The sequence below is a fragment of the Mustela nivalis genome (genome assembly GCF_964662115.1).
Source record: "Mustela nivalis genome assembly, chromosome: 15".
Taxonomy (NCBI): Eukaryota; Metazoa; Chordata; class Mammalia; order Carnivora; family Mustelidae; genus Mustela; species Mustela nivalis.
Window position 1 is genome coordinate 87467752 of NC_139034.1, and position 25187 is coordinate 87492938.

Sequence of the window (25187 nt, forward strand, 5' to 3'; positions counted from 1 at the left end):
ACACTGTGTGGCAGGCTCGCTGACGGGCCCGGGGGTTAGGTACAGAAGTGTCTCAGGTGCCCAGCAGAGCGCTTGTCTGAAAGCGGGTCAGCCCTTTCCTGCCATCCCTCCCGATGCGTTCTCCTGGCCGCAGCACTCACTGCCACCCGAGCTGAGAGAAGGCGGTGGCTGGGCGAAAGGCAGCCTGGGCTCTGCAGTTTCCCGCCCGTCCCAGTGGGCAGAAGTTGATGTGGAAGGAGGGGGGAGACAAAGCGCTGACAAAGCGGGGAGCTCTGCAGCAGGTGCTGCTCCGGGCCCTTAGGTCCCACAGCCTCGGGCAGACGCCGCACCCACGCGCAGCAAGGTGGTGGTGACACCCGCTGTGCCCGGCTTCGGTAACCGCGGTCGCGGGCTGTCAGGAGGAAACCAGTCTCTGAGTGCGCGTTACACACACAGGCTGCCCTGTGTCTTACACCCACGCACTTCTGGAGGAAGCTCGGCGGCTTCTTTGATGACTTAAGTTCTGTCACCGTGAAAGGCTGCCTTGCAGGTGAAAAACCCCGAAGCCTTATTCTTACAGAAATGAGAAACTGTCCGTGTGTACGTTTCTAGAGCTAGGGTTGTGTGAAACCTTCCCCTTTTAAGGATTTGCTTTGGCTTTGCTAACACCGCCAGAGTGTGAATATAGAAATTAATTCGGAAGGTTAACTTCAAGAAGCGGAGGTGTCCGTACAGGAGGGGAGCTGGGCAGGCGGCCCGGGCCCCTCACCACGTCAGTCCCGTGCTGCTGACACAGCCCGGGCACGTGCCCTGGCTTCAGGGAGTGCCGCTGGTCCCGCCAGGCCACCTCGTTTTCATCAGCCCGGCTTCAGGTAGAGAGAGCTGAGGAGGTCTTGTGTGCTTAAGAAGCGTCAAACCAGTTTCACGATGCTCGATTCCTTTGCTTTCAACCTGGAATGTGCAGTCTTTTATGTCCCAGTGGGTTTAGCTCTGTGAACAGCTTTCCCCGTGGGTGTGCAGGATCCGTCGCGGCTGGGTTAGAGGCGGCTTGTGCCAACCCCGATTCTTGTCCTCCTGTTTCCACGGGGCGTCCTGTTAGTTGAACTGGAGGAAGTGGCCGTGCCCAGTACTTTTGAACTAACCGCCTCAAAGCGCGTCCGTTTTCACCAGGAGCCCTAGCGTGGCTGATGCTCCCAAGCAGCTCGGGCAGTGGGCAGGTGTCGTTGGGTTGGGGGTGGGGGGTCAGAGGAGGTGAGGCACTGGCTGGGGACCCCGAGGTCGGAGCAGGTCACCTGCACGGACGACCGGTGTGCCCAGTGGTTCTTCAGGGTTTCCATGCTTTTTGGCTTCACTTGGTGTTCCTCCCGGTAGGGGACATGGGGGCTCAGAGGTCAGGGTGGTGACCTGAGCTGCTTTGTCCTCCCCCCAGCCCGTCTGTCCCTCACGTTGCCGTGCCTGGAGTGATGCAGGGGCGACAGTGGGGAGCATAGGGGTGCGGTTGGGGCGTGAGGGCAGAGCCCGGTCCCCAGCGTGAGTCCTGATGGGTCTGTCGCCGACCCAGCTCGATGCGCACGGCTGCACTCACTGGCCCGCTCAGGTCTTCCCAGACGCTCCGCTGCGGGACTGAGACTCGGGGCGGACGTGGTGTGGTGGTCGTGGAGTCCCATGAGACACAGGACCGCGGGAAATGCGCAGGTGTGGCTTCCGTGTCTTTAATTTCTGACTGCGCGCTCCGTGTCCTCGTCGGCGGACGTGGGTGACGGTCTTCGTCGACCCAGAGACTCTGAGACGTGACGGTGGGACGGTGCTGTTGACACCGTGAAGCCTCAGTCACGTTCCTCACAGAGCGCTCCCGCGGCTGTGGGGCTGGGGGTGCCCTGCTGCAGGTCACGGTAGCGGGGAAGCAGCCTTTACCTTGTGTGTGTGTGTGTTTTAAGCCACCTCGAGGTGCCCGGAGAGTCGCCGTCTGTTCTAGCTTGGAGGGCGCTTGCTGCGAGCCGGCCGCTCCTTTGGGAACTAGGCGCGCCCCGCGGCAGGGGGGCGGCGGTCGGGGTCGCGCGGCTGCTCCTGCGGCTGCTCCTGCGCCTCCCCGAGCGGGCGCGCCCCTGAGATGGGCCAGCGCGGCCCGCACCTGTGGGGCTCGCCATGTCCAGTGTTCCAGGGACCCTGTTCCGTGTCATGACCCAGGGCTGCTGGCGGGGAGGGCGGCCCCCGCTTCGGCGCGCGCACTCACCACCGTCTGCTCTCTCCCTGCGGCGCGGCGGCCAGCGAGCAGCTGGGCGAGTTCATGGAGAGCAGAGGCGCCAGCAGCCCCGGGATCCTGGTGCTCACCACCGGCCTCAGCAGACCCTTCATGCGCCTGGACAAGTACCCCACGCTGCTCAAGGAGCTGGAGAGACACATGGAGGTACGGCGCGCCTGCCGCTCGGAAGCCGAGCTGGTCGGGGACACTCTCCGTCCACTTCAGAGGCTGTAGCCGGCCAGAGTGCTTGGCGGGGTTTTGACCAATGGGTTTTCAAAAATGATTTTGTGAAATACTAAGTTTTCTCCTTTCCCCAGCTCCACATAAAACATGTCCTTCCTGTCCTCTGTCACCCACGCTGCTGTTAGGAAAACCCCCCAAAACTAGAGAACGCCATCTCTAGTCTGCGAGGCGTTGAGGTGCCGCGTTAGGGACGCTTAGCCATAGGTCGTCGGGGTGGCGTTTGCACAGGAGTGACAGAAGAGAGCCCAGCACCTCCTGGCGCAGGCTTGTCTGTGTCGGAGTGCTGGGCTGAGGCCTGGCGGGGCCTTGTGTGCAGGTCGCTGTCCGTAGGAGGGCTGCGAGCTTTCCCTGCGAAGGCCGGGCCCTGTGGCCTCTGCCCCGCCGCCCACCTCTGCTCTCGGGCGCCCGAGCAGAGGCTCCGTGGGAGGCTGGTTGCGGGGGCGGGTGCAGACTCCTGCCGTGGGCTTTTCTTTTTTTTCTTTTTTTTTTTTTTTTAAAAGATTTTATTTATTTATTTGACAGACAGAGATCACAAGTAGCAGAGAGGCAGGCAGAGAGAGAGGGGAAAGCAGGCTCCCTGCTGAGCAGAGAGCCCGATGTGGGGCTCGATCCCAGGACCCTGGGATCGTGACCTGAGCTGAGGGCAAAGGCTTTAACCCACTGAGCCACCCAGGCGCCCCTGCCGTGGGCTTTTCTGAACTGGCGTTTCCCCAGAGCCTGGCGGCTCCCTGAGAACAAGAATGGCGCTTTCATGAGAAAAATCAGATCTGTTGTCGGTTGAAAAGCATTGGGAAAGTTTCAGGCTAGTCTGTAGAGTGCCTTTTGAAGAAAAGAGACTGTACATTACGGAAGCTAATAATGTTTCTTCTATTCAAAGGATTATCATCCAGACAGGCAGGACATTCAGAGATCCATGACCGCCTTCAAAACTCTCTCGGTGAGTGATTCCGCGGGTACTAGGCTTTTCCTCCCAGGCATCATCACGACAAGGGAATGTAGGAAAATGTTTGTTACCTCAAAAAGTGTGATGATAGAAGAAACCGAGGGTTAGAATTTGGATGTATTGAAATAGAAATGAACGTGCTAGTTTGTTTACGTGGTGGTAATTCCGCATGCTTTACTGGGTAAGGACACCAAGAAAATTACAAGTAGTTGAACCTTTAAAAAGCTACCGCATGTTTGATGCTGTGGTTGCTTGTAAAGGTCCTTTTCTATGGACTGTGTCTTCAGGAGGACGAGTGGAGGCCTGCCCTGTCCCTGGGCTTCACGTACCCGGTGTTTCTGGAATGTGTCTGACTTACAGTACTTGCTTTTGGTCCCTTGCTCAGTCTTTGTGCCAGCAGAGACCAGTAAAACCAGAAAATACGTCCTTGTCCAGTCTGCGTTTTTTTTCCCTAAGAGTAGCGAGATCTGCTGTATCATTCTCAAATAACGCTTGAGTCCAGAGCTGCCGCGGGTGTTGCTGCTCTCACTTCCGCGCTCGTGAGTAACACGGATCCTCGCTCCGTGGATTATCTGTCTGAAGGAGGGACAAAGCAGTATGGCCGACACTGCAGGTTCTGGAGGCTTCTGTGTCTTCTAACACTGGTGTTCTGTGTCTCAGGCCCAGTGTCAGGAAGTACGGAAAAGGAAGGAACTGGAGCTGCAGATTCTGACGGAGGCCATCCGGAGCTGGGAGGGAGACGACATTACGACCCTGGGCAGCGTTGTGTACATGTCCCAGGTCATGGTCCAGTGCGCCGGGAGTGAGGTACGCAGGGCCCGGGCCCCTCTGCAGAGCGTGTGGGAGCAGAATGGAGTGGAGGGACAGGTGGTTGCTGCACTGGCCGTGGTCCTGTCCTGTCCCCTCTCCGGACTCTCTTTCCTGAAACAGCTTAAGATGTCTTTGGAAGAAATGGAGTTGAGAGCTGAACATAATTTGTGTTCAGTATAATGTGTTTTGTAAACGCTTTCTCCGATTCCTCAGTGCGTCAAGAACGTGTCACGCTTTGGTCGTCATGGGATTAGAGCTGATGAAGGAATGTCATTTTAGTAGAGTTCCTGGGTCCTCATTTGTTGTCCACCTTCTGTCCTTACGTGACGTGGAAGTGGCTTCGGCTCTGCCAGTGGGGCTCCGCTCCTGGCGGGCCACTTGAGCAGCGTAGGTCATCCAGGATGAGGGGTGGCCGGCCTCTGTCCCCTGAAGGGTGGCCTCCACGTAGGACTGGTGTTGTCGCAGAGCAGGGTGTGTTTCCCCGCCTGCCCCGGCCTTCCTGCCGCCGCGATGGTTCTAGGAAGCCTGACTCTGAGGGTGTACATGGTTCAGCCTGTTATGTCCTCTCTCCTGCCTGGCCGTTGTGGAAGTCCGTTACCCGGTGGGTTTAGTTTAAGTGAGAGATGAGCATAGCCTCTTGTCTGATCCCCGAGGGAACCCGTGGATTGGGTCCCTGTGCCTGAGTTCCCTTCACCCCCTCACCAAGCAAGCGTCTCTTCCTGAGGAGTGGAGGAGTTTTGTCCTGCCTTTGTGTGTGTTAGAAGGAAACAAACCAAGAACAGTAATTAACAGGATCAAGATATGCTAATGACCCATTTGCAAACTTGAAACTCTTAGGATAGTAAGAAAACCCCAACTCTTTTGTCAGTTTGGGGACTGTGGGAAATTGTGATTTCCTAATTGACATGGACTTAAAAGGCCCCACATCTTCCTAGAAACAGTCTTTTAATCATACACTTTGAAACGTTGGGAAATGTTACGTTAGTTTGTAAGCAGTGTTTTCTCTACCACGTGAGATCTCCGACGCGTGAATAGGTGTGCCCAGACAGCGGGTGCGGGTCATGACTGGGAAGTTGACAGCAGGTCGGACGGGTTTCTTGATGGCCGGGCCTCGCAGGGCCCAAGCTCTGAAGGGTCCTGCCATGTCGCCCACCTCTGCGCATGGCGTGCAGTAGTGCTGTTACACGAGTCTGAGTTGCGCAGCCTGGGTTCAAGGCCTGTGGCTGTGGCTGGCTCGGAGGACTGTGGAGGACCCTGATTCCGGACCGGTCAGCATTTGCTGTGGAAATGCCGGGAAGGGCCGTCTGCGCGCTTTATGTTCCCAAGAACCTGTCCTGTCCTCGTCGTCTCTCTGGGGTGGTTTTTTTTAAAACCTTTTGAAGCAAGTGGTTTTTAATAGAAATGCTCTTAAGTCTTTCATGTAAAGTAGGTAGGGTTTGTAGCATGGATGAAAACAACACTGAATTGTTTATCGGCTTTAAGGGAAGTGCCAGGAATTATTAGTAGAACAGAGTCCATTCCAGCATTTTATCCTGTTCTCCTTTGGCTCGAAAGGTCTCATGTTCCCCACCACGACCCCCAACTTTGAGTTCTTTGTTTTTTCTCAGACCTAACAAACACTTTTAGACTAACTTAAAAGAGTTATTGGCAGAGCTGAATTCATTAACCAATTTTTTTTTTTTTTAAAGATGCTGCGGTGGCTATTTGCAAGTCTAAGACTTTGTCGTAATTTTGTTTCCTTTTATTTTAGCTGATAGAATTGGTAGAAACAAGGAAATACGCACCTGTTTCATAAGATCTAATGTAGACAACTTGTTCTCACATTTGTATGTTTTGAAAACAAAATAATTTGCATTTCTTTGTTCTTTTACATTAGGAAAAGAATGAGAGATACCTTCTGCTCTTCCCAAATATTTTGCTAATGTTGTCTGCCAGTCCTAGGATGAGTGGTTTTATTTATCAGGTAAAATACATTTTAAGTTTATATTCTGTTGTTCACTGTGGATCTGAGAGTCTGTTCTGGGCACGGTTGGGATTTTCGGGTGAAGCATTGTGCGTGCGTGCCTGCGTTGTGTCTGTGCTGCTGTAGGTACAGTGTTCCTCGTACACGTGGCTCCTGGCTGTATGTCCGTGCGACTGTGTGGACGGAGTCCCGCGTTACTCTAAGCACAACAGGAGGAGACCACCCGGCATTTGAGGGCTGCCCACCAGCTGTGTCACCGTCCGGAGCCCTGTCTCGCAGGTGCCACCTTCCTGGCCACCGTGGTGCCGCGGACGGTGGCGGTGGACCGGGCTCGTGGGAGGGTGCGGGCCGGGAGGTCCCAGAAGCTGTGAGTGCTGCAGGAGCCTGGCCGAGGGGCGCTGGTGTGAGGAGTAGCGCGTGATCCCAGGCTGCTCGTGTGTAGTCGTCCTGCTGACTTTCGAGAAGGCTGAGCCTGGAAGAAGATGCAGGGTGCAGGGGAGAGGTTTTGTTGGTCTACAGACATTTAAGTGGGGTATTCCTTAGCTCGTTTCTGTCCTGTAGCTGCTTCTGGCTTCACGGCCTTTGTCCCGTGTGGTTGTGGAAGGGCGGGTCCTCCCGTCTGGCATTCCCGGGTCCTGCTCTGCAGCCGCAGTTCCGAGTTGGTTCAGCAGAGTACACTCTCTGTCCGGGACACGAACGTGGGGGAGCCCCGGGCCAGAGGCTCCCGTGGCATGTCTGTGTCCCCACAGAAAGCTTAACCACCCATAGAAGAGTGGTTGCCTCACACTTACTCCAGAAGAAGCACTTTGAAGTTGATGAAGCTGGGGTGTGCTGGTGCCGCCTCGTTCGTCGGCGCGCTGCCGAGCAGGTGTCTGTGGCTCAGGCGTCGCCTGCCCAGGATCCCCAGACTGGCGCTCCACCTTGTTAGGCGTCCCCAGTAAACATGAGGCCGAGTCCTTCCTGCCGGCGTGCTCTGGCTTCTGTCTTGTACCCCAAGAGGCTGAGGACGGGCCCTGCTTGGACCCGAGGGAGCAGAGGTTGCTGTTTGGGGCGGGCTCAGGCCCCTGGCGATGAGGCCGGTGTCCACGCCACGTTTGCCCTGGCTGTTGGCATTGATGTGCCCCTGGAGGCTTCCTGGCCCTGGTGGGGCCCCACTTTCCTGTTCTGTGCAGGGGGTCTCGGGAGGGGGTCCGAGTGCTGTGGCGCATGCCATGTGTCCCGGTGGAACCCATTTCTTGCTCTGAGGGACGGAGAACGTGCCGCCACGGGGTCGGTGCGGCCTTCCATGTGGGGCCGCTGCTCTGGTCTTCCGCAGCGCCTCTCAGACCTCTCAGAGCCGTCTTCGCGCTTCTCTGGGCCTCGCACGGCGGCGCTCACGTCCCTCCCACCGTGGTGACGCCAAGCCCGGTCTAGTGTGCCGCCTGCTGAGCTTCCAGACAGGCTCTGTGCCTGCGTGGGAGGGCGGGCAGGTCGGGAGCGCCCCACGGGCCATGGCACTGCCTCTGGCCCCTCTGGGGCCCCCTGCCTTGCTGAGAGCGGCTGCTTGGGGAGCCGCAGAGTGTCATCCCCCCACCCCCCGCAGCCCCCCGAGAAAGCACCAACGCGCTTCTCCTTAAGCCTCAGCCACCGGGTGCCGTGGGAGTACGTTGTGTATTCGGCCTGTGCCGTTACCGACGCTTCGTGTGCAGCCCTGTGCCTGTGAGGTCTGTCCCCTGGCCTCTCCCGTCTGGTTCCCGCCGTCGTCCGCACTGTGTGGTACCCAGTGCTGCTACCAGCTGCTTCTCTTCTCTGGGGACAGCGCAGTGTGACTCCTGTACGATTCCTTTTGCTGCAGCTCCCCTGCTCTGCCTGCCAAGGAGGGGCTTCCTCCGAATGTCTTTGTGAGGCAGATCCAGCCTCCTTTGCACGTTGCATCTGAAGTAACTGTGGTGGGCGCCAGTTTTCTGTCCTGATAGGCCTGTGTTCTGTCCTGATAGGCCTGTGTTCTGTCCTCGTGTTCGTGTTTGCAGGAGCGCGTCCGATGCGGTTGGGTTTTGTTCTCGTCGGCTGGCTCCGTTTTTTTTCTTTTTTGATTACAGTGTTATGATTTCTTATTTGCCCTAGAGATTTCGTAATATGCATATGGCACAAAGAGCTTTTTTGGTTTACACTGTTCTTTGCCATTTCTAAACTCATTTAATACTTATTTTGATAATGGAACCTTCTTTACTAGAAAAGCACTAATTGTGTTTTTTTGGGGGGGGGTCTTTTTTAGGGAAAGCTACCAACGACAGGAATGACAATCACAAAGCTTGAGGACAGTGAAAATCATAGAAATGCATTTGAAATATCAGGTGATAGGCACAGACTTTGCGGACGCTCTGTCGTGGTGCTGAAGGCAGCTCACCGTTTGTGTGCAGATTCTTGCTAGACTGCCCGGGGGCCGATGGCTAAGCGCTGTTCATTTCTGCTGGTGGGGGGGGCTTGTGTGCCCGTGTGTGCCCGTGTGTGCTTTCTGCCAGTTCGCCCCCTTCAGCCTGTTTCTCCTCGCTTCCAGGGAGCATGATCGAGCGCATCTTAGTGTCCTGCAGCAACCAGCAGGATCTGCACGAGTGGGTGGACCACCTGCAGAAGCAGACGAAGGTCACGTCTGTCGGCAACCCCACCATCAAGCCGCATTCCGTGCCGTCTCACACCGTAAGGGTCCCCTTGCTTCTGCATCCACCCTGGGTCAGCCTGCGGTTAGGCCAGCAGTGAGTGAGCACATGCCCTGAGGCGTGACCGCCGTCTGGACCATGAGGGCAGATACAGCCTGAATCGCCCTGAGGGTTCCTGGCGTGTCCCTGCGGAGTGGCGCATGGCCGCACACCACTTGCTCCTAGGCTGTGCCTCCGCGCATGGCTTGCCACATCGGCTTGGGGGGTGGGGCCCAGGAGACCAACTTATGGGGTTTTTTACCTGGAACCTCAAGAGCCAGCGGTGCACCGCTTTTTTCTGAGAATCTCAACTTCATCATTGTTCTGATTTTAGGAAATCCGCTTATTTCCATGTAGAGCTCACCAGCTCTTCGATTTTTTAAGTACTTAAACAGTTTGCAGTGTCTCAGCACAAAGTATCCCATGTATGAAACCCCTCTTCCCTGGTGTGGTGCGCTTAAGACCCTGGTTTCAAGTCCTCGCTGCACCTTCCACATCCTTCTCCCACAGGACTGAAGTATGCACACCTTTTCACAGGTGACCTGGGGGGGCACAGTGTTTCCAGGTGGAGGGTATTCCTCACATTCCTATGAGGTGGTGTGATCTTTTTAAGACTCTAGTTATTCATGTGATACAGAGAGATACAGGGAGAGGAGAGGGAGAAGCAGATTCCCTGCTGAGCCAGAAGCCTGACACAGGGCTCGGTCTCAGGACCCGGAGATCATGGCCTGAGCGGAAGGCAGATGCCCAAACATCTGAGCCACCCAGGCTCAGACCCGAGAGGGTCGTGATCTTTATCTGGACTCGCTACCATGTGGTTCACTTCTGCATTCCTTATCCTTAGCAGTCAAGGCTTTGCTTAGCAAGAGTGGCTGTAGGGTAACTTTTTTTTTTAAATGAAGGTTGATTTATTTAAGAGGGAAGCGCACTTGTGCAGGCAGGGGTGTGGGCAGAGGGAGAGCGTGAAAATCCTCAAGCAGGTTCCCCACTGAGCAAGGAGCCCGATGTAGGGCTTGGTCCCAGGATCCTGAGTTCGTGACTTGAACTGAAATCAAGAGTCAGACGCGCAACCACCTGAGCTACCAGGTACACTACAGGTACACTACACTACCTGTAGTGTAACGTTCAGAACAGTTTTCTCTTACTTGGTTTCTCTCGACAGTTTGGAGGTCGAGACTACTTATTTGCTTAAGCTAACGTTTCATTTTGAATGGCTCTGCCATTTATAACTTTTCCATACTTAAAAAAAAAAATTACTACAGATGCTTAGCTTACATGGAACTGAATTTGTTCCAAAGATGTGTGTGCGTGTGTGTGTTTATAGAGGAAAATGGAACTGCTACTTCATATTGTCAGGAAAGCCTTGAAACCAAACAGTGGGATTTCACACCAGGTAAATTTGGTTCTCTGCATCCTGGTGGTCTTCGTCACAAACAGGCATTGGAAATGTTACGTCCTCTCCCTCGGGAGTTTCCTCTCTGAGGTGCTGCGCATTCTCCCTGCGATCTGGCTGCGTCCAGCTGGAATATTCTCGTTTTAGCACACACCGTTCCCTCTTTGGACTTGAGGAACAAATCCCAGTGTTACTTACTGTGACGTCACTGCTACAAGAGACGTTCTACATAATTTTCTCCCTTGTGAACTAGGTGTGGGTGTCTCACCTGCCACAAGACACACACACACGCCTGGACCTGTGTACGCCAGGAGAGGCCTGTGGTTACTGCAGAAAGTAACCCTGGGGCGTCGTGGCGTCCGCTGCCAGGCTTCCCATTCAGCATGTGTTTCAAATAGGCAGTTCTTTTGAAGGATGACCTCACTCTGATTTCCAGCTCAGAGAACATTTTGCTCTTCTATTAAGCATGCCTTATTGTTTTGGGTAATTGAGGTCACAGGCTAATTTGGAGTATTTTATTGAACATTTTTGCATTTTTTTGTCACTGTAATGGAATATTTTGGCATTTTCGAGGAGTACGGACCTTCGTTATCTTTCTGGAAAACTAGATTTTATGTATAACTTCGTTTTGATTAACGCTGGTTTTTCTGAGAAGATAACTCGTTTTACCCTAGTGATTGGCAACTAGTGGCTGGCAAAATGTTTGTGCCAAGAGATTGCAAAATGTTATCAGCTTTATGGGCAATAACAGTATTTGTGGCAAGTGTTCTTTGGTTTTATAGTCATTAGCAGGGACGGGCCTGACTGTGTCTTAGGAAAACTTTTTAAAGGAAAACAGGCATTTAGCCCACCCCTAAATCACCAGGAGTAGATATGTGGCTGGGAGAATTACCCTCCCCCATAACCACATTCCCAGTATAGAAATGCCTTTTGGTTTGCAAAATTCTGATCTCTGCTGAATGGAACACCTTGTCGCAGATGCTACTCTGTGGCGAATAAAGGTGGTGGTGGGATGCTGGGTCAGGGCCTCCACATTCTGCCGCCTACCCCTCGCCCAAAGCTGGCCTGACACACGGTAGGCAGGTGCCCTGGGAGCTGACTGCTGGGGTTGGAGGTTAAAGAAATGATGACAGCCTGGCAGGGTTTTAGAAACGGCAGCACCTCGTGGGGCCGGGGGCGGGACCCCTGATTGCGGCTGTTGTGTTCTGTGCCCTCTTCCCCGGCAGCTCCCCTCACATCCGATGGCCCCGTCGAGCAAACACGCGGACAGCAAGCCGGTGCCCCTGACGCCTGCCTACCACACGCTGCCCCACCCCTCCCACCACGGCACCCCGCACACCACCATCAACTGGGGGCCCCTGGAGCCTCCGAAGACCCCCAAGCCGTGGAGCCTGAGCTGCCTGCGACCTGCACCTCCCCTGCGGCCCTCGGCTGCTCTCTGCTACAAGGAGGTGAGGTCAGCGCGGGCGAGTGCAGACCGGACATCTGGGTGTGCTGGGTGGGCTGTTCTGTGCTTCAGTCCTATTTGTGGCTGGGATTCTGTGACGTAATTAAAACACAGAACCGTGACGGTCCGCCTCGGTTCTTCTGTCTTCCCTTCTGCTTCCGCTAGCATCAGACCCTCTGTGCCCTTCACGGATGGGTCTCGCTTCCTGCCGCCGGGAGCCTGGAGCAGAAGGCTTCCCTGTGCCCGGCGTCTGGCGAGCCCAAGTTACTTCGCACACCTAAATCTGGGTGGGTCTTGTCTAGGCTTTCTGGCCCTTTTCCAGGCCCGAATGAGGGCTGCCCTGGAAGCCCGGGTTGGTCACCGGGAGCTGTTCGGGAGGAAGAGGACACGCACAGACGGAAGTGGGAGGACATGGCTCTGCGTGTCCGAGAGCTGGGTCTGTGGCAGCATCTGTCTGGCATGGTCACGCCAGGTGCTGACATGCAGGACAGAAAGGGCCTTATGTACCTGGGAAGCTCGTATGCTTGGGGAGCTCTTGACTGCAGTGTTGGGTGTGGCCGTGTGTGTGAGTGCGTGTGCACAGCCCGAGTGTGAGCCTGAGGATAGGGCGTGAGGCGGGGCGTCCTGGTCTGCCTTTCCAGGCCCGGCTGAGGTCCCGTTTGCCCACGGCCCTTGAACGCCTGTCCTTGCCCGCAGCCCTTGAATGTCTTATGACCCACGAATACTACGCAGGTGGAAATCTGTCCTTGACGTGTTTTGTTAACGAATTCTGCTGTTAGGATCTCTGTCTTGCTAGTAATAACGCGCCCAGGTCCAAGGGTGCTTTGCCGTGGGCAGTTACGGGACGGATGTGAGGGTCTGTTACTTGTTTAGCCTTGCAGAAGGTGCCGGTCGTGTGTTGGGGGGTCTCCCTGCTGTTGAGGAAGGGCAGGCGGAGAGTGTCGGGTCATGGAGCACAAGCATGAGGGAGAGGTGTGCCCGTGAACCTGAGCAGCCCCTGCTGTCTGGGCTGCCTCTACTGTGCTGGACCTAGTGTTGGGGTCTGTGTCGCGGAGCCCTCCGAACCGAACCCTTCTTTGAAATGCTTTCACAGTGGTGTGTGTGGGGCGCCGTGCCGCTGGCTGTGGCTGGGCCCGCAGGTGGGGACGCGCCTGTATGTGCCTGGTGTCCTGCCCGGGGCTGTACAGCACGTGCTGTATTTAGTTCTTCGGACACTGATCTCTCCCATGTTTTAGAGAGCTTGTACCATGTAGCAGAAGATTTTGAAGAGCTTCCTTTCAAAACCAGGCTGTGTTCTTTCCGCGCTTTCGGTCTGATTCCTCCCGTAGGCCAGGTCACGCTGGTCTCACGTCATAAGACTCTCATAAGACTCACTAGCGGTTGGTGTGACTTCGTGATGCGGTAGTGAGACTGTACCAGCATCTCATGGGTGCTTGGCCGCTAGAGCCTGGCCTGTCCCCCGGGGCCTTCTGTGTCTTCTTAAGTCGCTATGTTTCCGAGGGAAAGGGCAGACCATCACATTGGGACTCAGTTGGGAGCGTGTGTGGCCGTGCCGGGGTGTGGTGTGCTCTGTCATCGCGTGCGGCTGCGCTCACCGCGGACGGGCACATCTTCTTCCCTTTCCTCCTTTCTTGAAGCTGCTGCCTTTCCTCTGAAAACAACCTTCGTTTGCCGGGTCTCTCTCTGGTTCGCTGCAACAGATGGGTCTGCTCCCGAATTAGTAGCACGCGTGTGTCCCTGCCCGGGTCGGCCTGCCTGCCCGCGAGCCCACGACGCCTCCACGCTGTGCTCTCCAGGGGCACGAGGGTTCTCAGCAGAGCCTGTGCCCTGTTGACTTCACGTTCGTGCTCAGCAGCTGGCTGAGAAATCCCGGTGTGAGGGAACGAAGTGCCTCGCCTTGGGCAGCTGTGGAAGCTTCCAGTTTCCTGCTGTCGCGACTCTCACCGAGATGCTAGGAAAAATTGCTGCCTTCGGAATATGTCAGCACCTTTTTCCTTTTTATTTCCCCTAGGATCTTAGTAAGAGTCCCAAGACCATGAAAAAGTTGTTACCTAAGCGCAAGCCTGAGCGGAAGCCTTCAGATGAAGAGTTTGCGCTGCGCAAAAGTGAGTACGCGCCGCGTGTGGCTGAGGACATGGGCCCGTCTCGGGCACAGCACTCACGACACGGCGGGCAGGGGTGGGGGGCGCTGGTGGCTTTCCAGAGGCTTCAGCTGTTGGGGTCTGAGCCTTAATGTCTTGTCTAAGGGAGAGTAAGGGGCAAGAGTGCAAGCCCTTGCCGTGGGGACGCCTGCGGGCCGGGGAGCAGCCGGTGGAGAAGCGCACGCGTGGTTCCCCCCGATGGACCTGCTCATGGTCTCTCGGCCTCTGTGATCACTTGTTCTGGGAACCCAGGCCCGGGGTGCAGGGTTCCTGGGACTGCCGGCTCTGTCTGGCCCCCTCCTTGGCCCGCAGTCTCCACGTGTCTGCTCTGCAGCCCGAGGTCGCGTTTCTCCCTGTGTGCATGCACGACCCTTGCCGCCCTGCCGTGAACTTAGGAAATGCTGGAAATGGCACTGGGTTAGGTGCCTCATCTCCCAGACAGCCTCTCCCACAGGAGATGCTCCCTTGACCCTGTGTAAGCAAGCAGAGCTCTTTGGAGAAGCGCCTGGAGAGCTTGTGTGCGCGCCCACCCTCCACTTCCCGCTGCTGGGCTGCTTTCCTGGAGCCGTGGGCCAGAGAGCTTCTGTGGCCGCAGACGGCTATGGGACCGGTAGGACTGTCTGTGCTGCAGGAGGACCTCAGAGGGGAGATGGCCCGGGCAGTGGCCCCTCAGGGAAGCGGTGGGCTCTGTTCCTTGCCCCTGTGCGCCGGGACCTGTCACGCGTCTTCCGGACCCCGTGGAGTGTCGTGTTGCTCTTTGCTGTGCTGACTTGGGACCTTTCTCGGATTCCTTTATAAAGAAGCTTGTGGGAGAGTAGCTCGAGGTCCTCCCGGGGTGGGGGCCGCTTGGTTTGGGGGTTCTGCAGGTTCCCTGGAGTCCAGGTGGCCTGCACGTGGGCCTGATCCCCCGCTCGTCCTGGTGTGAGGTGTAGACGCGGGGAGGGGCCTAGAGGCCGCCTTGCGGAAACGCGTGCTCTCGGCCCCTGCCGCCTGCCGGCGCTACAGTAGGCATCGTGTGGCTCGCCGTCGTGGTGGTCCTCCTCCTCGAGATCCTGAGTGTGCGAGGAGGGCCACACTCCCAGGACGCCAATGACATGGGTGAGAAGAGCGTCCTGCTTCGGGGGCTCTGGAGCCGGTGCCCAGGCTGCTTCCTCCGCCCAGTGCCCTCTCCCTGTGCTGCCCAGCCGCCCTCCCTAAAATGGCCCTAGATCTTCTCCATCCCCTACCCTTAGTGCCAGCACACTGTCCACCTGCTTCGTTTCCTATTTCTACTGAAGGGGAGATCCCTGGGCACAGCATGGAGCCCCTGGGGCTCAGGTGGGAGGCGGTGGGGTTGGAGGGGAGAGCTGATTCTCAGGTGCCTCACAGATGGGCCACCGTGGTGCCGCTGGGGCCAGGGGACGTGATGGGCCTTGGTTTGAATGGGATCGCTGATGGTTCAGTTGAGTTCAGACGAGCAGAGGTGGGAGCAGGGAGGCTGGGTAGGAGGTGAACTGATCCGGGTGAGCGAGATAGGATGGGGCCTGGACCAGGTGAGGACGGGGGAGCGGGCCAGCGTGGACAGAGTTCAGATCTCTTCCAAGAGGGAGGCTGCAGCTGTGGCCTTTGAGCCAGGGGTGACTTTGTCCCGCTTGGAGATACTTCGGGAGGCCCTTTCGGTCGTCCCAGTCGGGTGTGGGGGCACTGCTGCCTTACCGGGGGTGGAGGCCAGTGGTGCTGCTAAGTGTCCTAGAGCCCATAGGATAGCACCCCGTGCATTTGTGCTGGGGCTGGGAAGTGTTCCTGCTGGATGAATCCCTGGCCCATGGAAAGGCCCCGGCGGACGGTGAGGATTCAGAGCTGCTCAGGTCGGGGGAGGCCGTGCGAGGAGAAGAGAGAGACAGAGTCGGGTCTGGGGAGCTGAGGAGCCGGCGGAGGGAGCATGGAGGGACCCGGAGGCGAAAGGGGCACCAGAGGTTCCGTGTGGCCGGGAGGAGAGATGTCCGCCGCGTGGCCTCTGTAAGGGGGGCCTGGACGTCTCAGGGGCTTCCTAAGTCCCCTGCGGCTATCCTAGGTTAGTCTAGCTAAACACTCAGAGTCAGGAAGTTTCCGTTTGTGGCCTGGCCTGTGCCACGTAGGGAATGTGAGGAAGCAGGCTCCGCGATAGCCGTGAACTAACTAACCAAGAAGGTCAGCGGGCGTCCTTCTTGGTGTCTGCACTTTCTCTGGGCGTGCGGTGGTGTGTGCGTGCGTCCCACCTCTGGGGGTCCATCCTGTCATCTGAGCAGGCAGTCCCAGGCACAGATGGCTGTCCTCCGGGCCGAGGTGGAGCGACACGCCTGTGAGGTTGCCGCACTCAGCCGGTGCTGGAATGAAATGAGGGAGACCCTCTCTTGCTCCCGAGGGAGGGGCTGGTCGTGCTCATGGCGGGCTCCAGCCGGAGACGCTACGTCCATTCTCCATAGCTCTTCAACTCTGCGTGCTGGAATCTGTGTTTTCTTTTTCAGTTTTATTTGAGTGTAGTTGACCCACGATGTTAACATTGGGTACGGGCGTTCTGCATGGGACGTTCCGTTGGTTTCGGGCATAGGGCGTGGTGGTTTGACGTCTGTGCTCCGCACTCAGGCCTTAATGGAAGCCTCTACCTCCGGCTCCCCCTCATCTGTTCTGTTTACTAACCGCAGCCCATCAGTTCTCTGTGTTTAGTGGTCCTACGGCTATTTGTTCACTGGCTTTTAATTTAGATACCACATGTGGGTGAAATCGTGGTGTCTTGTCTGTCTTAATCTGACTTATTTTACTTAGTGTAATCCAGTCTGTGTCCTTCCGTGTGGTCGTAAATGGCACAATCTCATCCCTTTTATGGATGCATTATATTCCTCTGTGTGCAAGTGTGTGTGTGTGCACGCGTGTGTGCGCGTGCGCGTTTGCGCGTGCACCACCTTCCTTACCCTTTCAGCTTTTGGTGGACGCTTGGGTTGGTGGTTTCCGCAGCTTGGCTGTTGCGGGTAATGCTGCAGTAGACACAGGGCGTGTGTATCTTTTCAGATCGATGTTTTTGTTTTCTCGGGGCATATACCCAGTAGTGGAATTACTGGCTTGTGTGGTATGTTGAGGAAAACAGAGCTGGAGATACCGTAACTCCGCGTTGCAGCGCGTACTGCGGAGCTGTACCCATCAGAGTAGTGTGGCAGGCACAGAAACGAACACATCAGTGCAGCAGATTAAAGCCCCCAGCCCGTGCTTGGGTGGTCAGCGCCTGCCAGTAGACGCGAGAACGTACGACGGGAAGGAGAACAGCCTCTGAGACGCCGCGTTGGGAAAGCTGGAGCGCTTGCTTCGCGCATACGGGGAGACAAAGTCCAACTTGATTATAAAGAGCTAACTGCGAGACGTGAAACACAGACCTCCGAGAGCACACCGAGGCTTAGTGCTCAGGGCGGTGGATTTGAGTTGTCTCGTGTACATCCTACTGCCATAAAATGTTGAGGCTTTACGTAGCTTCTCAGTATTTAAGCTTTCCATTCTTGCACATTTTATTAGAGTAGGTGAGCCTTTTAAAATGCATATCCAAGGGTAATATCTTAGAAAACACAAAGGGCTGTAGAAAAGTAGGTAAACAGAAGAGAGGAATAGTTCACCCCATAGAGTCGCGGGAAGTCTACTGGGTGTGAGGCTCTGAGTCCGGGACTGATAGCGCGTGACGCTGTTGGTCTGGAAGCTTCTCTCCTCCTCCGTGCCTGTGGCCTGCGTACACGAAGCCAGTGTCTGGAGGGACCCAGAGGGGGACAGCACTGGAGGAACACCTTCAAGGTCTCGATGGTGCTTTGCGACGATCTGAGACGGCGTCTCTGGGGACCCATAGGAACCAGGGGATCAAAGGAAATGCTCTTTCTGGAGTTTTCCAGGGTCCGCTGTGGGCGCCCCGCTGCCCCGTCAGCACTAGGAACGGTCAGACTTCCATATGTATGTCCGGCTAGTGTGTGAGAACCTGATGTTTTGCTTTGTTACTTAGTGAGAATCAGCCTCTTTTCTTAGGGTGTTCTCTTGTGACTTGCTTGTTCCTGGCTCTTTTCAATTCCAGTATGGGAGGATACAGTTTTTCTTATGGACCAGAGAGACCACTTACGTATGTAAGGTACTAACGTTTTGTTAGATCTGTTGTACATAAAAAAATATTTTAAAAACCTAGAACTTTTTGTAAATATTAGAAAACCGTTATCTGACAAGAGAATGGAGAAGTTCTGTTGTAGATGGTGACCTGTTCTACTTCCCACCTGTAGCTTGATTGTGGTGTGTCGTCTCTCGACAGGCACAGCTGCTTTGGAAGAAGACGCGCAGATTCTGAAAGTCATCGAAGCTTACTGCACCAGCGCCAAAACGCGGCAGACGCTCAACTCAAGTAAGTCTCCGCGTCGTGGACTGCGAACTGGAACGGCTCGCTGGGGTTAGAGGCCCCGTCTGAGGGCAGGTTCCCTGGCTGGCCCGCCTGGCGTCCCTCGGTCACTGCGGAGGGGCTGAGCTGCCAGTAAGAGAGTGCATTTCTACAGAACATCCTGCTGGGAGACTCCAAGTGGGAGGTGCTGCCGAAGTGTAGAGAGCTTGCTTATGCTTAGAGAAGAAGATGTGCTTAAAAGACACAAGATTGGTCCAGTTATTTTTAAGCTATGTAAACTTTGGTGTGAAAGTGGGACTTTTTCCCCTTAAGATTCTTAGAACTGTCAGAAATACAAACCTAGAGCAAGGCTCTTTTAGCAGCCTCCCACCCCGCCCCCCGCTCTTCTAAAGGATGCATTTACACATTTTTGGAAGGAGAACCCGACTAATTTAGCTGGTGGGTTTCAGCACCACGGAGCTCTCCTGTACCTTGACACACAGCTCTTGGTTGAGGAAATCGTCATCTCTTGGGGCAGGACAAGGGTGGGCTCTCTTTGTCTTCCACTTCGCAGCGTGGCGAGGTGGAGGGCAGCCCGGGGGTGCAGGCGCAGTGGAGCATGGGGTCTGTCCAGAAGAAAGGGCTGCCTTTCCCTCTCCCCGGAGCCAGGGCCACGGGCACCACAGGGGTCCTGCACTGTCCTTCCTAGGTGGGCTTCGTGGGGTTTCTTTCTTGGTGGAGAACTGGGTTGATGTACTCTGGCATAGAAGCTGGTCTCTGTTGGATCGTGTGTCTTGGATTCCCTTTCCACCCTGGCTATGGGTGCCGCGGGCACTGTGGGCGCCGTGGGCGCTGTGGGTACGCTGTGGATCGCTGCCCCATTCCCACCTCCTCTGCTGTGGTGGTTCAGTTCTGCATCCCGGCTCGGTCAGACTCATTCTGAGAAAAAGGACAGGGGGGAAAGGGAATTTTCACCTGCTTTAGCTTTTGTTTTAGATGGCAACAGCTGGAAAGGTAGGGCTGGCAGGATGGAACCCCAGGGGCAGTCTGCAGGTCACCTAAAGACCTTCCCTGGGCCAGTGTTGCACGTGTCCCATTCCGCGGCATTGAGGCTGTGGTTCGTCCCTGCCTCGGGAGAGTGCTTGTCCGCAGTAGCCGGGCAGCAGAGTGGGGGGACGGGGGACGGCCTGTAGGTGGGCGTGCAGCGTGCCAGGCTGTCATTTGTAAACACAGTCGGTCTCTCGATCCTGGTTTTGTAGAGTTGGTGAGAAACTTCTAATGGGCTGTATAAAATGTGGCCATAGTGTTTGGGTTTTGAATCTGAAATTTTAAAGAATTCTCGCGACTGAAAAAAATTTGAAGTAAAATTTGAAGCTGGTCGTCTCAGGTGAATAGAGCAGGTAACGGAGCTGTGTGTGCCCGTGTCCGGCAGCGCTTCATCTTTTTGTCTAGGAGACGGTGCCGTGGCCTCGCGGCTTCAGCTGCCTGGAAGGGGCGGCTTGTAGAGCGTGCGCACTGTTTGTCACCTGTGTCACGTGTCTCCATTTCTCCTGTGTCAGAAGAGCATTGCACGACATGTGGGCATTGTGGCTGAGCATCCTGAGGCCTCATGTGTCCCGTCCTGTGTGGCTGTAACCCCGACAGCCCCAGGACCAGGTGGGATAGGGGCGCTAGATCCTCGATGCCGGAAGGGCAGTGTGGGATTACAGTGGAGGCAGCTCTTTTCGTCTTAAGTGGCTTCGTAAAAACAGGGTAATGTACTTGACCTAAAATTCACCTCCTTTCAGGGTATGTTTGGGTGCGAGAAGACCTTACTAGCCAGACGTGTGTGGTGTCGATTTCGGTCTCAGGGACATAGTGACCTTCATTCGACTGCAGGGATTTAGTAGAAGGGATCCAGACTGGCCCACTGCTTGTTCTCGTTAGGGTTTGGGAGTGGCATGCCTTGGGACCAGAAGCAGGACTAGGACGCAGCCCGTGGCTGCTGCACTGGCCCTGGTCTGTCGCGCTGCGTCCCCTGCACGCCTCCCTCCCAGCTGCCTGGCTGGCCTCCTCGCTCCTGCTGACTGCTCTCGGGCTGCGCTCTGTCCCCCCTGTCCTGTGCCCATGGTCTTCTGTCGCCCTCCTCTTAACACGTGGCTCTCGGCGCATCGTGTCTCTTGTCCTTCCGGTAGAAGGGTCTGCATCAGGGCTTTGAACAGGCCTTCCACTTTTTCTGTCCCCCTGGCCGAGCTCAGGGCTGTGGCAGCATTGTGGGGGGGCCCTGAGGGATGTGGACCCTGTGTACCCCGCTCTCCACTCTGAAATTTTTACCGTGGTATTAGTTTGATAAGGTAAGTTTAGATCCCACCGTGAAGATGACCTCTGGGGAGTTCCAGTCTGGCAGAGGGAGAGCTGAAGAAGTCAGTCCCAAGTCCCCCGGAACTCTCCTGCTTCCCCGTATCACTTAAAGAATAAGAAACCATTTTCTAATGAAACGCATAAATGGCTCCTTTTAAAAATGTCCTGAGACTCCTGGTTAGTAGACTGGAATAGAACCATCGACTTGGGAAATGTCTGTAGAAGTGTCCGTGGCTCTGGGTTTATGCGAGGGACAGTTTGGGAACAGTATTGTGACTTAGGTTTATTTAAATAATCCAGCTTTATTCTGAGGGTTGTGCTATTAGAACCCACCGTAAATAAGGACAATTGAACATTGTTGCCAGTTTTTAACAATATTTTCTCTCTTCCTTCTCTTCCCATCACCTTTTGCTTTTGTTTTCATGTTTTTGGTTGTGGCTCTTCCTGTCCGTCCCTCCCCTCTGCCTGTCACTCCATCCCTCCCCGTCGTAGCATGGCAAGGCACTGACCTGATGCATAATCACGTGTTGGCTGACGACGACCAGTCAAGTCTAGACTCCTTGGGTCGTCGCAGTAGCCTTTCCCGTCTGGAGCCTTCAGACCTCTCGGAAGACTCTGACTATGACAGTATATGGACAGCCCATAGTTACAGAATGGGTTCTACATCTCGTAAGAGCTGTTGCTCATATATCTCTCACCAGAACTAATGCACTTCTGAGCTTTTCTTAACAAATGCTTGTTGTATCGCAGCCTGCTTTTCTTAGATGTTTTCTTGCTGTTCCTTGTCTTTTATGTGATATTTTAACAACTTTTGAGAGCGTTGCTGATTTTTCCCATTGTACTGTGTGGAGGCCCACTTGCCAGTTCGACTGGCCGAGCTGCCGAGGTGGAAGGAGACGGTGCGCTCCCGGGGCCGCGCCCGACGGTCCTTTCCTCCGCGGGTGGCAGCGGCTCTCCAGCTCTAAATGGTCTGGGTTCCTGTACTCAGTGTAGCCCCTGTCTCATTGCTGTTTGGATACACCTGTGTGAACACTTTTCTATTTTACATGAGACCATACAGGTTTGCGGTCTGAGTGGCAGCCCCGCAGAGGGGCCTCTGGCCTTACGTAGGCATCTCCCTATTTCGTGTGTGACGGACCCACCGATGAGCCGGTGGTGCAGAGAGGTGGAGGAGACGCGCACTGAGAGGGCGCAGCACAGTTCCGACAGCTGTGCTCTGAGCGCTCCTCGGGGTGCTCGGCGGCCACGGCCACGCGGAACTGTGGGGCGGGGTATGGCCATTGTGGGCCCCGGGCCATGGCGGGAGCAGGGAAGAGCCGGCTCTGGCTCATCAGGGTGCCACAGAAGGCCGTCCCGCGCCCCCTTTCCCCCTAGGGAGGGGTTGGTTTTCCGAGGGCCAGGTTACTGTCAGAGCTCAGACCCTCCCCACACTGTCACGCCCAGCTCTCCTGATTTGGAGCCGCGGCTCTTAAGTGGCCCATAGCACGCCCGTGCCACTGCGCTGAAGAGCCAGTCCAAACACAGAAGCGCTCAGCCTCTGAAGGTGTACGTGCAACCCCGTTCAGAGCCAGGTGAGTGCTTGGCTTCACTCCCAGCCTGGCTGCGCCCCGGCACTCCCGTCACGCTGCCTGCGAGGGACCTGTGGTTTGTTTTCAGCAGCTAGCTGCCGTGAAACTCCATTTACAGCAACCCGTCCTCTGTGACCCTCGTTCCTGATTGTCATGGGGACACCTGAGTCCATTGAAGACTTCACTTGCCGTGTCACCCACGAGAAAATGTCCGATTTGGGGGGGCTCCCCCCTTGCCTGGGATTTGTTGTAAGGAGATTTCACTGGCCTGTCTGATGAATCTCTGCTTCGGAAGGAACTGAATGTGACCGGTTGCATTCAGTTGTAGCACCCAGATCCGTGTCTGGCCATCACTCTCCCCCACGCATGCTGTACTTGGTGTTCGGACAGAACGTCAAGGCTGTGCTTTAAGTATTCATCGAGACCAGCTCCCGAAAACAAGATGCCATAGTAAATCGGGAATAACCTGTTTTCCTCTCCTCAGGGTGGCTGTAGTTCCAGGCGGCTGTGATTTTCGCCCCTCCCCAGCCCTCAGCGAACCCCCGTATTCAGGGCGTGGGCTTGTTTGCGTCACGCCGTGGTTGGCCGGGCGCCGGGGAACCCCGGCAGTGGCGGGTCGTCCGGAGAGCCGGCCGCCTTCAGTACTGCCCGCATGAGGTCAGCAGGAGAGCCAGGAATCCCGCATGGGTCTCTGTCTCGGACAGCTCGCGGGCTGCTCCTGCCGTCTGCGGATTCCGTTTCTTACCTCCGTTAGCGTGAATAAGGAAGTCGGGCAGCAGTCTTACCAGTATTGACCCACGGTGGGGATGGGTTACGTGTGTTCAGCCAAATAGTAAGTGGAAGTTCGGGAGAAGGCAGACTATGAAGTTGATACTGTGAACTCAGCAGCACTTGTTTTCTCTTGTACATGTACAGTAGCCACTGCCCCGGACTCCGTCAGTAGAACGTCTGTCTGTCTGCTTGAGGCTGTCGTTGGCGCCTTGGCGTGGCTGCCTTTGCCAGCCTACACGCGGGGGCCGTGTTGCGCGCTGTGTGTGCCCAGTGCCACGATACTGTGTCACCCAGTGTCGTTTGGTGGTGGTCTGGAGACCTCTCGTGTCCCGTCCACTGCACTGTGACACCATCCTGCCAGTCTTTCAGGGCCGGCCACGGCCACGTGCGCGGTGATCGTGCTGATTCTGGGACGGCCGCACTGCAGCACGCCGGCTTCTGCTCAGTCGGGCTTGTTTCGAATATCCCTAGTCGCTCTGGTGACCTGGTTGGAAGTGTTAGTGCCACGCCTCCAGGTGGTCCCTGGGGGGCAGTGATGACGTGGCCCCAGAGGGTGGAGACCTTCCATCTCTGGAGCTCCAGTCACGTTGACATGGTGTCTGCTTGGGGCAGCTCCGTGCTGGCCGCATGCGCGGTTAGTGTCACAGTGTGCGGATGCGGACCCTGAACCCCAAGGTGGGTGGCAGCCGGCCCAGGCCTTCCACGGGGCTACATGATGTTGACCTTGAATTTACCCTTGCCACAGTATATAAGCTATATTGTGTTTTGCATAAAATTGCCAAAACACAGTAACATGTATATAGTGGTGTAAGACCTTGAAAAAGAATCTCTATATTGTGCTTTTTCTCTGTGAATGGGAAAGCCATTTCCAGTGGGTGACCGCCGTTGAAGACCCCGTTGGATGTACACCGGAACGTTGCATTGTATTGTACAGTATGCATATTGTTTGTGGTTGCACATGGCAATGAAGTGTTTGTTTTATAAAAAAAAAAAATCTGTTATGTACAGTTGAAATAAATTTTGCATTTGCTAGCCTGTGGCTTTTAATATCTGTTACCTGGGGGGTGGGGGAGTAGCCTAGCTTGGCGCTGCGTGGGGTTTGGCTCCTCTCCTGGTTGATGTCTTCCAGATGAAGGCGAGGCCATAGGACCGTCTCTCTGCTTTGATCCAGAAATGTGCACGTTCGTAGATGAAGTACATGGTAGACAGCACAGGGGGCTCCTGACGCGCTTTTATTTCCTCTTTTCCGCCCCTTTTGAAGTTTCGCTCACTGGGAAGCTTGTCTTCAGAAAAAGGCACTCTTGATTTTTTTGTGCATAAATGGAAAACAAAGCAAAAAAATGGTTTATTTTTTTAAGACTAATGTCAGTTTTAATCTTTGTTTCATCAAGTGGGTGCCCAGCTGGCTGAGAAGTGAAAAGACCGGTCAGCGCCGGGCGGGGGCAGGTCAGACGGGGAACAGAGACGGGCTGTTTCCAAAGAGAATGCCTCCCATTTTCCTAAGGAAAAAGTTACTCCTGTGATAACCATAAGTAACAAATGACCTTTGGGAGAGCTTCTACTAGGTTTCTACAAGTTGTAATATCTTCCTTCATTCTGAGAGTTGTCACAGTTGAGTATAATCAGGTACAGATTTTAGAAAGATGATGAATTGTGAAATGTGAATGTTGACAGCCGACAAACACGTGTGGGCTTCCCACGCAGGCTGACTGCGCTGCACGTACACACACGCGCATGCCGCCATGCGTGTGCCCCGGAGTTGACTGAGCCGTGTGTTCTGTCAGTGTGTCCAGTCGGGCGGCGGTCTCATCTGACCGTGGAGAGGCGCCCTGGGCTTAGTGCCCTACTCTGTGCTGCCCAGGCAAGACCTCCATGCCATACGGGCGCTCGCTAGGTCCCACGGTGCTCCAAGGGGTGCAGGCGTTGTAGGGGACAGGTCTCTGTGTGCCTCCAGCTTGTAGATCACAACCCTGGGTCCCCAGGCCACCCTCTCCTTCCCGTCTCCCACTGCGTGGTTCCGAGCGACCCCTGCGGGGCGGGGGCGGGGGCAGGGTGTAGCTGCCCTGATGTGTTTGTCCGTGGGCCTCCGTGGCCGGATCCCGGGCATCTGCAGACCCATCCTTGGGAGCCCTCCAGCTGGAGAAATAAATGCTGGGCTGCTGCGTCCGTTACCGTTGCATGGCGTTCGCCCTCGTGCTGGTGAGCAGCGAATCCAGCCAGCACTTGTGCGCTTGTCACACGAGGTGCAGACCGGCCTCCGCGCTCGTCCGGCACTCCTGTTAAACCGTGACACACACCACTGCGGAATGTTGCTGAGA

At 55.6% G+C, this 25187-nt stretch overlaps 1 protein-coding gene across 8 annotated transcripts in view; it reads left to right on the top strand.

The window, feature by feature from the left end:
- Window positions 1-25187, top strand: part of ARHGEF7 (Rho guanine nucleotide exchange factor 7) — a 124252-nt gene that overhangs the window by 92628 nt on the left and 6437 nt on the right. For 5 of the 8 annotated variants that reach the window (XM_082701080.1, XM_082701081.1, XM_082701085.1 and 2 more), the window contains 10 exons: window positions 2248-2386; window positions 3342-3401; window positions 4068-4214; window positions 6094-6180; window positions 8435-8513; window positions 8717-8856; window positions 11475-11699; window positions 13707-13800; window positions 18128-18217; window positions 21023-21199. In XM_082701080.1, coding sequence (XP_082557206.1) covers window positions 2248-2386; window positions 3342-3401; window positions 4068-4214; window positions 6094-6180; window positions 8435-8513; window positions 8717-8856; window positions 11475-11699; window positions 13707-13800; window positions 18128-18217; window positions 21023-21199 — 1238 coding nt within the window. The remainder of the gene's footprint in view (window positions 1-2247; window positions 2387-3341; window positions 3402-4067; window positions 4215-6093; window positions 6181-8434; window positions 8514-8716; window positions 8857-11474; window positions 11700-13706; window positions 13801-18127; window positions 18218-21022; window positions 21200-25187) is intronic. The other 3 variants (XM_082701082.1, XM_082701083.1, XM_082701087.1) reach the window with 1 other exon arrangement.